Genomic DNA, 12907 nt, shown 5'->3' with positions numbered 1-12907 from the left:
CACCCAATGGCTTGTCTTGGGAAGAAATTTTGCAGCACAACAAACCTGATGGTTGTAATGACGATCAAGACCAAATGGAAGGTGACGATGATTCTTTCATCCAAAGAAAGACCAATAGACCAACAACATCGAACAATTCTTCCAGTCCCAGAAGTGAAAACCGCCAACAGGATGCTCTTTTGAATATTTTAAAACTTGTTGGTGTTCAAAGATGCTCAAACGAGTTCATATTTCATCACATGATGGAATTACTTTTTGTACTCTCGCCTGGTGTAAGGAATTAAGTCAGGAAGTATTTGTGAAGATTACCTCTCGAAAGGAGAATGTAGAGGTGATGAATAAGGTGAAATCTTTAGAACATGAAGGAATATGTAAGATTTACAGATATGAAGTGATTGATTCTTGTTACAGTGCTCGGCTTTTTATCACCAATTTTATACACTACTTGAAATGGATGAGAGCAAGATTAATGTTTGCGAACTTTATGTCACAATTCAAGAGAAGCTTGTTCCAATATCAGAATCAAAGTTAGATTTTTCAAGTATGCTCGAGCAAACTTTGGACGTTGTTGAGTTTCTTCACTCCAACAATATTGTTCATTCTGATCTTTCATTGAACAATTTCATGATTAGACCTGCAAACCATGGAAGCCCGAAATCAAGGATTGTATTGATTGATTTTAATAATAGTTTTTTAAAGAAGGAGTGTGGATGTATACTCTACACTGGTACAGAATTACAACTTTTTAAATTTCCATATACTCATCCAAGAAAGGAGTGGAGAGGAAGTGTTTTACGTGATACTTATGCCTTGGGTATTGTCGTTGCAGAGAGGGCCCTTTCAAACCTGCAGCCGCAGCAAACAGCCGAAAAGGACGGCTGCCAGCTCCTGCTGACTTCCCAAACTTTGTGGAAATCCAGAATCCTCCAGAATCCGGATGTTTATGGATTTTGGCGGTTGTTTTTGGCTTTTTTAAAAATAAAAATGAAACACAACAACAACAATTACGGACAAGCCTTGGCATGTTATCCTTGCACGAAATGAATTCAAATGTGGAGCTAGACACCATCAGACATCAATTCAGTAATGATTATTGTTGCTTCTCATCACCAGAACATATTAATTATATTGTTATTGGTGAATTTGAAAGAGCATGTCACACATTTGCCATGCTTTCAGATGCTGAATATAAAGCTCCAACCATTCATACTCTATTGTTTAATTTGAATATACCTGGTATTGAAGTTTTACTTACAAAAGAATTCAAATTGAAACAATATTCGAATAATGACATTGTGGAATTTGATAAATTGGAGCAGCAACGGAACAGAACACATCAACCACACAACTTGCTACAAATTTCAAAAACAAACAATCCAACACACATATCACTATTGGAGGAATTACCTATCACAAACAACAAATTGAAAAACCAGAAGCAAATGACTCTCAATTCCGAATATTTAAGCATTGGTGATTATGTTCTCCAATTAGATGAAAAATATCATGTCTACATCTGCCAAATTAAGCAAATCAAACAGTGGACAAAAAGGAATAAGAAGAACAAAAACCTTTGCCTGGATGGACGTTTCTAAAGATTTTACGCAATATTTTAAGAACCGTCATTGTGGAGAACGGTTTTTTAGTCAGCAAAATAAACTGATCACCTGATCGAAATCCTATCTCAGCCGCAAAAATCCTGTTTCAACCGGATGCCAAAGGATTCTGTTGATTGCATCTGAAAATAATTTCGGCAGCGAGGACTATCCTGGCTGAATGGCTGTTTGCTGTGGCTGCAGGTTTGAAAGGGCCCTCGTTGCAGAAATGCTTAAGGTGTTCCATTTCAAGGAAAAGAGATTTCGATTCTATAGCTCATCTTTGGAAGAAGCAAGAATTCAAGTACTTGATTATTTAAAAAAAGTCAAGAATCAAAACATAAACTTTGAATCCATGTTCAAGTTCGTAGATACGCTTTTGAACATTAAAGAAAAGCTGTCCTTTTTGCATGAGGCAAGAAAAATATTGACAGAGGGAGACTTGAATAGGTCAAGAAAAGAAAATCCCTTGAATCCAAAAGTCAACAGTATGGATGACAAAGAAAATCAGATTGAAGAATTGTAAAGAAATTAAACAGTAACATTCACAGTAATTTGGCCAATTGATGAACTATAAGCATATATGAGGTATCTCTCAAGAGAGAAATGTCCAATACAAGGCTTCTGCTAAATTTAAAATTGTTTTTGTGTTTTGGTGGATCAGAACGCTTTAAGATCAGGGATCAATGTAGCCATAGTACAAACTGTTGTTGAGTTGACCAAGCAGCACTGTACTGACATCTGAATAACTTGTTGAGGATTATAGTCATTAATTGAGAACGACTCAATGTTAAACAATCCCAATATAGAAAGCAAAACCTACGGATTGGAAATGTTCTTAATACTTGCTATTTGTTGACTTTGAAGAATCTTGTTCTGATAGCTGTTATGCCTAAATGTGTAAACACAGCTAATCCAAAAGGCAAATATGACAGCAGTGTCATCAAGAAGCTGACCAACGTGTTTTGAAAAAACAATCTTCCATCTTTTGATACGGTGATGAATTTTTCAACTCTTTTTTCTTTGACGAGGATTTTGACATGTCAAGAATATTTCTAAAATTGACTCTCCAAACATGAAACAACCTTGCGTTTATCGCCAATATTAAAGTTTGATGTCGAATTAAACATTGTATTCAGCTTTCCCTCCATAACAGTCCAACAACGCCATGACTCTGTTTCATTTCTGTTCATCAAGAAAACAACCACCACCTAAAAAAAACCCTCACACCACCTCTCTCGATTTGTTGGGTTCATCGGTCGCGTCTGATCACTGAAATTCGTTGTTAGTCAATTATAATTGTTCAACAGCAAGAAGTGTATACGGATCAAATTTTGAATTCACGGAAATACATTATCAGTGAATTGTTGTTCTATATTTTCATCTCTTGATCTCATCCTAAATAGATCCCTCCGAACAAAATGGCCTTTGCTTGTTGGAAGACTCTGAAGAGGCACTTTATAACGGTGATTATTTTGTTTATCACCTTTTTGTTACTCGCTTTTGAATTTGTTAGTATCATGTTGTTGTTATGAATTTTAATATTCCCTTCTTCGTGTTGATGATGATGAACAATTTATAATTTACAATTTTAATTATTATTTTGATATGATGGCTTTAATGATTGGAATGATATGGATCTATGTGGTTGTATATTTATATTGGATGATGTGTTTTGATTGATGAACTATATGTGCTGTCTCAAATAATTAATGGAATATCATATTGTATTTCAATTACAACAAATGGATCATGCTACAACGATATAATTTTGCAATTTTACCCTGAATGATGGTGCCACCATGAATTATTACAGGCTGTTCCATTTATATTTAGAGGAATGTTTTGTCCTACCAATACAACAGAAGAAGTGTGCACGAATGGAATGTTTTATCTTCATATGTGTCCATGTAAGTAGGAAATGGCATGTGTTCATGTTGTTAGGTTCTAATAAGTGTCACGAAAATTTTGACCTAATGGAAAATTCATCATCACGTGATGATGTCACAATGGAACTTGGTACTGATCCATGGATGTTCGTTTTTTATCATGATCTTTGCACTCTCAATTCACTGATCCAGTCTTTATTGTGTCCTCACTGACATTATTGGCACTCATTATTGGTCTCTGCCAAAAGGTTGTTGGTATCATTCTCGATATTATTGCAGCCTTATTGCACGTTGGTGTTCTAGTGTATTACATTTTGTTTGTGATTAAGGGATCACAATATACGGTTGCCATGGCTGGAAGCAGCAGTCTCATTCTTCAAATTGTTCCTTGTGTTGCCTTAGCTTTGTGTACCATTGCATGCTTTGTTTGCATGTTTGATTGTTGCAGACATGTGTATGCCACTCGATTCAGTGGAAGTGGATCTAAGGGTGTCAGCGGTACTGGAGATTCCTCAACCGATTACGTCCCATTGCAAGGATCCAAACACATTGACTCTGACAGCGACGATTCGGATTAGACGATTGAATAGATTGAATAGTGAATTTTGTCATGCCAATATTGCAATAATTTATCCACCATTTATATTTCTCAGTGTTATTTAATGAATCATTGTTAATAATTATTTTGATCAAGTTTTCATTGTATTTATTATTCTTTCCTTAGTAAAAATAAGTGTTGGCGAATACCATATCATGCATGATTCTTTGTGAATTTCGTGTAGGAAATCGATTTACTAGCACTTATATCTTGAAATTCAAGAATCGTTTAAGTTTCTTCTTATCTCCCCTGCACGTCACAAAGACTGTCTTGCCCAATCTGTTAAGTCTCTTTCTGTTCTTAGACCAAGCATGGTGACGTTTACCAGCTTGATGTCTTTTTATCTTACCAGAAGCAGTAACTCTAAAACGTTTCTTGGCAGAGGATTTGGTCTTTAATTTCTTCACTCCGGTTACGAGCTTGTTATGACGAACAATTCTTCTGAAACGAATATTAGATTGGTTAAAGATTGAAGGTCCGAATGAGAGAGCTCCATTCAGCAGTGATGATGATTGTTTCAAAGCAACAAAAGGATTAGAAGCCATTGCGTTCATCATGAGAGTATCGCTATAGCTCTTCAAAAGACTTGTTGCAGCGCTTCTCTTGGTGAAAGAGGCTGTTTCCGAATTTTGTTATTATTATTATTTGGTAAAAAGAAGAGTATCATCCAAATCATCATCATTGTAATAATTTCCAAAGTATTGTGAGTTGGAATGAAAGTTATAACCAATTCAAATATCCAGCACACCCAAATGTATTTCAAAAAGATATTGAATCATCATCATCCGAAATCATCATTTAAAAAACATTCCGCATCCATCCCAACCCCAGTAAATATCAATAATTATTATGAACATTATTAAATTCATACAAGGAATAAAATCCCTATCATCAGAAGAGAAAAAATAATTTCAAACAAACACCTACACCTCACCAAAGACTGCGAAATAACTCCCAAAAAGCGATTCATATTTTTTTTTCAAAATACCGTTCCAGGCATTCATGAATTGGACCTTCCACAGAGGTGAATTCACATCGTTCAAGCAAAATTCTTTAATTTCGAAACAAAGAAAGCCTTAAGTGGCTCGCACTTTCAACAACGAATCGTACTTACAGAGTTCACTTGAAATTTTACTCTTATTTGTAAACAGGGTTCAATATTTTTGTAACATTCCAAGACGAAGTGCTAGAAACTTCAAAGACACTTTGAGATTAAATTGTTTCAAATACATTTAGAATCCTGTGTGAAAGAATTGCTGCTTTCTTTTCGAAAGGTGTGTCGACCTTCACTTGTCACCAAAAATTACAAAAACAAAGGGTTCACCAGTTGTTGTTCCATTAAAACCTTCATTGTGGACACAAGTGAATGCGAGCACAAATGCATGGGCCAACCAAATGTTGGCATTAGAACCAATGTCGTGAATTTTAATAGTACTGGATGTCCTAACAAGGATTGAAGGTCACAAGAAAAGTATCCACACGCCTTTGGATATTGGTATTTTGATTGAAATGGGCTGACAGTAAGGAAATTATGGCAAACTTATTGGCCATGCCCTATAATAATTCATTATGGAGTTCCATGTATCCAGAATTGACTCGAATTTTAGATGAGAATCCAATGGCACCTGTTGGCAATAAGGTTCAATGGAATTTAGTCACAACATCCTCTGCAAAAACTCAAATTTCACAACCCAATATTCAAATCTATTCCACCTATGCCAATAATACGTTTGATGTGCCTTCTTCGATTTTTGTGGATCCTTCAATTATGAATTTCAATTTAATTTCTGGAAATGTGTATGAAAATCAATGGGCATTGTATCATTTTACAAAAATTCCATTTGATGACATTGGTTTGTTGAAAAATGGAAATCCAACACCAAGTGTGTCAGTGAAGCCAATGAGGAGTGCACAAAATTCAACCAAAAATCCACGTGCTTCTGTTTCAATGGCCACTTGCAAGAATGAGATGAAACTATTATTATGGTTCGTCATGGTCATAACATTAGGGTTCATGAGTCATTTCCTTTAAGTAGGATTGCATGTGGAATAATTCGTTTCGAATTTGTGTGAATTGTCATTTGGTTGTTCATTACAAAAAAAAATGGGACAACATGCTTCTGGGTCGTCGTTATCGATAACGGAAAAGAAGCCTAATTTTTTAGTGGCTGGAACGAATTCGGAATGTAGGTGAAAGGATGATTTTTTGTCATTGTTTTTTTGGTGGTTAAATGGAAGAGGATTTTGATGAATTACAAATGTATTGGATGATGATCAATTTTTGATTTTTTTTTCATCAACTTATTCATCATATGAAAATTAATAATAATAATAGATCAATTCGGAATTGGAGCATCAAAATTTACTGCTCTCCAAGAGGCTACCTTGTTTGCCAATGAAAATATTGTCAAGGTTGCATGTGGACCAAATTTTACCTTTGTTTTAACCGATGAAAATGTGTTATATGGAACAGGTTCTAATATTTATGGAGTTTTAGGATTGGGTCCTCAACATCATGAAAATCAAACAGGTTTTATTCGAATTCCAATATCGTTTCATATTCAAAATATTTATTGTTGTCGATCGATGGCTGTCATTGTGTCAGATGGTTACTCTGTCGTGAACAGTAGTTCATCATCTTCTGAGGATATTGCCGGTGGAAATGCTTCTTCCATGACTGTGAATAACGAAAGATTCACTGCACAGCCACCACGGCAAATGTTTTATTGGAGTGGAGGAGAATTGTCAGTATCAGGCTCACCAATTGTGAATCAATTTTCACCCATTGTGGATTGGAATTTAACCATTAAGGAACAAGTGAAATTTATGGATGCTCATCCAACTTCAACATTTTTCATTATTGTGACAGGTGTGTATGCATTTATGAATATCATTGTGTAGGATGACTCTCTTGTGATATTTACCATTTTATGATTTTATTTAATATATGAACGACGTCAACAATGTATGGTCATTGTCAACAATTTGAATACGACAGAATCGAACAAAATTTATTTTTCTGGAGTGAATGGAAGCGGTCAATTTGGAAATGGAGAAGAACGACGGTCATTTAAATCACTCTATTTTCTTCCGCCTGCATTATTTCCTTCCTACAATGGAGTACGAATGGTGGCATGTGGCGCAAATCACACGGTCATTGTAACAGATAATCACGAACTGTATACTAGTGGAAATAACAAATTTTATCAATTAGGTCACTCGAATGCAACTTCAACCAATACTTTTCAGAAACCAAATGTAAATTTTCAAGGACAATCGATTCGAATGGTAAAATGTGGAGAGAATTTTACAATTGTATATTTAGAAAGTGAGTTTTTTCTTGAATGCCACAACTTGGGATTACAACATCAATTCTTTATTTTGAAATAATTGATCACTCATTATACAATGAAAAACAACAAATTCCATCGAAAAAACAACCAAATCTAGATGGAGATTTATATGCTTGTGGAAACAATTCTTATGGTCAACTCATGAATGGTAAATTTCACGAGAAAATCACCTTTCACAAAGTACTCTCACATAAGAACATTGTCTCTCTGAATTGTGGCGATAATTTCACAGTATTTATTTCTTCAGATTTCAAAATTCACAGAGCAGGATGTAACTCTCATGGTGAATTATTCACAGAAGGATCCTCACAATCATTCTCTTCCAAAATCATTTCAAGTTCAGTCAATAGATCATACAAATTATTTGGAATTTCTTGTTCGAAAGGTTATGTCATCTTGTATCGGCAATATGGAAATTATTTTGGAGAAGTATTGTTTCATCCCAAATGGAAATATTACTCATTTGTGGTGAGAGCACCGAGAAGAGCGAAACCATTGGTCTCTCCTCCACGTCAGCAACGACATGACAACAAACCATCGAATGCAGCAGTCGTGTCAGCACCACCACCACCACTACTCGTATTTATTCCTTCCAATCAAGAAAACTTTCATCGATATCTCATGTATCGATCGATTCATGATCATTTTCATTTAATGAAACAAGAAATTATTCCGTTCCTGAAAAATAGTGAACAAGAAGAAGAAAATATTGGCAAGAAACTATTTTCTGACATTTCCATCCTGTTGTTTCAACCCATACAGCAAGATTCATCGATGAATGATTAAATAATTACTACTTTTGATTTTCAAACAATTCACATCAATGAGTCATTTATTGAATGTCACACTTCTTTTCTTTTTGATAACAACATCCATACCTTGCATTAATGGCCGATCGATAAGCTTGGTTAAAGCATTGTAGCAAACCTGCTTGTGTCAGAGAAGAAAAACTCGTCAATGCCACCACATGAGGAAATTCATGCAGAGCTTGTTCCAATGCTGTGTGAGGAGATCCATCCCATGACAAGTGATCGATCAAATCGAACTTGCTGTAAGCCACTACAATTGGAGTGAAAGGATGAGACAATACTAATTTTCGTAACGATGGGAAAAGTTCATGTTGCAATTCTTGTTCTCGAAGAGAATATGTTTTAGAAGTGGATGTTGTGAAAAGTCTTGTCGAGTCATGAACGAAAATTATAGCGTCTGGCTCGTCTTTGTTTTGGTTCACCACCTCGAGATGATCTTTTTGTCTGGTTGGTTGTGAATCGACATTCTTTTTGGTTAATATATTCAATTCAGTCATTGAAACGGCACTCACACTGACTTGTACCACCAATCCATCGATCATGATATTCCCATGTTGAGTGAGTTCAAAATCATTTTCACCTCCAAACACGTTTGTGAAATAACTTCTCAACATTTCTCGTTTTCCACATTGTTTCTGACCATAAACATCAATTTTCAATTCCAATGTGAGTAAAGAAATTAATTCTACTCCAATGTCATAATCTTCACTCGAATTTGATGGTGCTGAAAATTTCCAATAATTATTTCGTAAATGTTCAATTTCTAATTTCAAAAATTGATAATATAATTCAAAAAGTGAAGGCTGTTCGGAATGGACAACAAAATGACCTTGAAATTTGTTTAAAATTTTCAATTTAACATTTTGGAATGTAGTCATTCGATCCTCTTGATGATCGTCAAGAATTTCAAAAATGTCAAATGCCAATAATCGATACCATTCCATCATTTGTTTGTGATCCGAAGCATTGTAAATCCACCAAGTTTTTGTGCGAGATTTTTGGAAAGTTAATTTCTTCATTGTGCTCAGATAAGAAGCAGCCTTTCGATACACACGACAAGATCGAGATTTAAATAATTCAAATCCAAAGTGATCCAGTAATGTCAAAATGACAGGTGACAGTGCAGTAATGCCCTGTTTCTTGTTGTGGACCTCTTGCTGAAAAAATCCAAAACACATACGATATCTATCGCCATGATCCATAAATTTAACAATTTCATTATTCACAACATCGGAATGAGAAGAGAGAAGTGTCGCGACAATGTGTGGAAACATGTGATCGATTCCTGCCGTTGTCAAGGACATTTTTTTAATCATTTAGAAAAATTAACGAGCTCCAATTCCCTCATTATGAAGAAATGAGTTGTTATGTTGGAAAAACATAAAGCACTTTTGATTCCAGATGAGAAGTTTTATTAATATCTATAATAACGATAACATGTGGCCTTGCATCTTTCAACTTTAGAAGTAAATAGTTCATTAAACATTCCTCCATATTTTTCATAACATTCGTTATAGCAACCAGCAAGTGAGACAGGTGCATCAGCAAGTAATCTGTTGCCATTGTTTCTAGAACGTACGAAATCGACGGCGGCACGTCCAAAAGTATGGTATGGTGCGTAGTAGTAGTCAGAGAGTTCTTCAACTGTCAATTCTCTTAAAGCTTGTCTGATCATTCTTCTTGTGGTTCTTCTGTTGTTAAATTCCTTCTGACGAGTTCTTGAATCAACTTGGCGAGCTTGACAGAAGAGTCTCTTGGTTGAGTAATTGTCAAGTCTTGATGTTGTTGTTCTTCCGCACACACAGCAGCAACAGCAAATGTCAATAACACAAGGAAGACAATAATAACGGAGAGTTTCATATTTTTAAGATTGTTGTGACGAGTGGAACGATTTTACAAACAACAATTTAATGGATTGAGAAAGGTTACACAATACAAGTGGTTGTTCAAGGTTTGTTCATGAATTGAAATAGTTCCAGGTTGAGTTCTGGGATTGCAACGTCCTCTGTTCACAATGTTGCATGAAAATGTTGCAGGATTTTTAGAATTCAAAAAAGATCTGAATGAACATCTGGTAGGAGGATTTAGAGTGAAACTTTAAACACCATCCAAATTGAAGTTACATGGAATTCAAAAGTTTAATGATTGATGCTTTCCCCATGCAACAAACTGAACAGTCCATGCAACAAACTGAATCCATAAATAAAAGCTTGGCCTCAATAGGAGTTCCCTTAGAAGAACACTTACTTTCATCATTGGTTTTTCCAAGTAACATGATCATAACAACAACAAAAAATGTCCACCAGTAACAACAACAAACTTGAATATTCAAGCCTTTCCAATCATCAGTGCCAACCTTTAGAGTCCAAGAATAACACAGCAACATCTTTGGAATTCTCCAATGCAGGATATATCAATGGATCTTTTCTCGATTTGGAATCCATGAAGAGGTATCGAAACAATTCTTCAACCGATTATCCATTTTGAATTTCAAACACGATTGTATATCGGATTCACTACAAACATTATTCTCTCAATTTAAAGAGTTGTTAAAGGAACATGAGGAACAACAATTTTCAAAATCAACAGCAAGGAAGATATTTGAAAAGTGCGGGTTTCCTTCAAGCAATAAGGTAGATATTCTTATTGCTCGCTCTCGTCTGATCAGCGTACTGAGGCCGTTTGCGTTGTGTGCTCATCATTCTGAGAAGGGTGGAAGCAAAATGGAATTATCCAGAACTCTGTACCGTTCATTGCTTGACCTAAGTGCGTTATTTCCTTCCAAATTAAAGACTGATGGGTATGTATTTAAAAATATGAAATTCAAGAGGCTTGTTCAAGTTTTGAAGGAATATAAAAACAAACAAGCTTGTAAAAATAGATGAATCGTTGGAAGAGGAAATGGAAAACGAGATTTCTCAATTGAAACCTGATCGATTTGTCCAATATCAATGGAACGCTGTTTCCAACCAAAGAAAGTCTGACCCAATGAAAATGATACGAGTGGTGGAAGAGGACAGCTATGAAGGTAATAATGCAGATTTTATGAAATTGGTGAAAGAACTACGAGTATTACATTGCAAGAACATAAGAGCTTTATTAATTGATGAAAAACAAAGTTTTCATGAAACATTCGCAACGTATGGGCTACTAGTTACTAAAAGTTGTGTGGAAATAATGGCAATCACAGCTGTGCTAAACCAAGATACCAACCATGACCGAATTTATTATAACCTTCATTATATTGGTTCATTTGATTGGGCGAAGAAAGATTCCGAAACATCAAGCTTGGAATTGTGTGCAATGTTATTGGCCATTTGCATATTTGTGCTGATGAACAACAACAGATTGAAGATTTTGTAAGACAGCGAAAGAATACACAATTTGGCTCATTGGCCACAAGAAAAAGACTTCACATTCAACTTTTGCCAGACGATGAAATTGTCCTTACGAGTAATTCATGTTATGAAATTAAGGGAACTGTACAGACTTGTGAAGATACAAATGAGTCATTGGAGGGCAAACAGGTTGTCTTGGTGAAATCAAGATCCACTTCGTTCTACTTGACCATATTTAATTCTGAGCTCATCATCTCTCAATGCAAACCACCTTTTTCGATATTTCTCAAAGACGTTAACTCGTGTAAGGTTTTCCGAGAATCCTCACTCCTTGCAACACCAAAGAATTTTGAGGTCTCTTTATGTGGTCAATGTTTGACAAAACTTCTGTCATCTCTAACACCGGAAAGCAAGAAACGAATTGTGATTGAGTTGCTTTGTGAAACTCAATTCATTCATTCGAGAAATATTATTCACAACGACATCAAGCTGGATAACGTTGTCATTTATACGGACAAGAAACAACTGCAATATTCAAAATATATTGATTTTGAGCTGTCTAAAAGGTTTGACAAGTACAATATGAACGAAGAAGTGTGTACTGATAACAACGCAGAGACATTATTTTCAGGATCGGGCACTCCTGGATATTATCCTCCAGAAAAATTAGCCGTCATGAATGACAGAAATACTGTTGACCTTAGATACTCGTTAACTCCAAAATCCGACATTTATTCATTAGGAATTGTGCTCTTAGAAATTCTTACTGGCAACAGTGTAAATGATTCTTATTCAATTGAAGATGCATTCACAACACTCTCACGAGACCATGATTTTGCAAGTATGCACGGAATAATTTCATGTATGATTCATCCAGATAAATCAAAACGCCCAACGGCAAGCATGATTCTTCAAACTCTCATTCAAGAGAAGGGATGGGATTTAAAACTGGCACACGAAGGCTGGAAGAAGGCACGAACTTCATTGACTGAAGATTTCTGGAAAACTCATGGTGTGCTAGAAAGGGATTTGTTCGATGATGCAATCAACAACGTCACTTTGGAGCAACTTGTACAAGTCACAACCACTTCCGAGTCATCAGAAGAAAACAAGAAACGAAACAATCACCCTACAGTAGATGTCACAGCAAACAAGAAATGGAAACATGCTAGCAACAAATAATAGGAGCCACAGATGGTCTTCTTAATGTCGGGTTCAGTTATGTTATCCTCAGAACAGGTTAGCTCAATAAATTCCGTTTGAAAAGATTCGACATTAACGTCGTAAATTAAACTCAAATTTCAAAATCTGTGACGTTTGGATAT

General features: G+C 35.5%; 7 protein-coding genes across 7 annotated transcripts; 5 read left to right on the top strand and 2 right to left on the bottom strand.

Moving 5' to 3' along the window:
* Positions 1-1040: 1040 nt before the first annotated feature.
* Positions 1041-1595, top strand: C9374_012839 (uncharacterized protein; the record flags this gene model as incomplete). The annotated part of the gene is made up of 1 exon (XM_044688650.1): positions 1041-1595. The coding sequence occupies one exon, from the start codon at positions 1041-1043 to the stop codon at positions 1593-1595; it is 555 nt and encodes a 184-aa protein (XP_044542281.1).
* A 1421-nt stretch (positions 1596-3016) lies between these two features.
* Positions 3017-4062, top strand: C9374_012838 (uncharacterized protein; the record flags this gene model as incomplete). Its single annotated transcript, XM_044688649.1, has 3 exons — positions 3017-3106; positions 3412-3505; positions 3677-4062. The coding sequence occupies 3 exons, from the start codon at positions 3017-3019 to the stop codon at positions 4060-4062; spliced, it is 570 nt and encodes a 189-aa protein (XP_044542280.1).
* Positions 4063-4285: 223 nt separating this feature from the next.
* On the bottom strand, positions 4286-5052 carry C9374_012837 (uncharacterized protein; the record flags this gene model as incomplete). The annotated part of the gene is made up of 2 exons (XM_044688647.1): positions 4286-4698; positions 5010-5052. 2 exons carry the CDS (start codon positions 5050-5052, stop codon positions 4286-4288), a joined length of 456 nt encoding a protein of 151 aa, XP_044542279.1.
* A 579-nt stretch (positions 5053-5631) lies between these two features.
* C9374_012836 (uncharacterized protein) lies at positions 5632-6114 on the top strand (the record flags this gene model as incomplete). Its single annotated transcript, XM_044688646.1, has 1 exon — positions 5632-6114. The coding sequence occupies one exon, from the start codon at positions 5632-5634 to the stop codon at positions 6112-6114; it is 483 nt and encodes a 160-aa protein (XP_044542278.1).
* A 72-nt stretch (positions 6115-6186) lies between these two features.
* On the top strand, positions 6187-8221 carry C9374_012835 (uncharacterized protein; the record flags this gene model as incomplete). The annotated part of the gene is made up of 4 exons (XM_044688645.1): positions 6187-6268; positions 6418-6951; positions 7081-7410; positions 7533-8221. 4 exons carry the CDS (start codon positions 6187-6189, stop codon positions 8219-8221), a joined length of 1635 nt encoding a protein of 544 aa, XP_044542277.1.
* A 46-nt stretch (positions 8222-8267) lies between these two features.
* On the bottom strand, positions 8268-9548 carry C9374_012834 (uncharacterized protein; the record flags this gene model as incomplete). The annotated part of the gene is made up of 1 exon (XM_044688644.1): positions 8268-9548. The coding sequence occupies one exon, from the start codon at positions 9546-9548 to the stop codon at positions 8268-8270; it is 1281 nt and encodes a 426-aa protein (XP_044542276.1).
* A 991-nt stretch (positions 9549-10539) lies between these two features.
* Positions 10540-12764, top strand: C9374_012833 (uncharacterized protein; the record flags this gene model as incomplete). The annotated part of the gene is made up of 2 exons (XM_044688643.1): positions 10540-10694; positions 11648-12764. 2 exons carry the CDS (start codon positions 10540-10542, stop codon positions 12762-12764), a joined length of 1272 nt encoding a protein of 423 aa, XP_044542275.1.
* Between the last annotated feature and the right edge of the window lie 143 nt (positions 12765-12907).

The sequence above is a fragment of the Naegleria lovaniensis genome (genome assembly GCF_003324165.1).
Source record: "Naegleria lovaniensis strain ATCC 30569 chromosome Unknown tig060, whole genome shotgun sequence".
Taxonomy (NCBI): Eukaryota; Heterolobosea; class Eutetramitea; order Acrasida; family Naegleriidae; genus Naegleria; species Naegleria lovaniensis.
The sequence above is the reverse complement of the archived record's forward strand: the minus strand, read 5'-3'. Positions and strand labels throughout refer to the sequence as shown.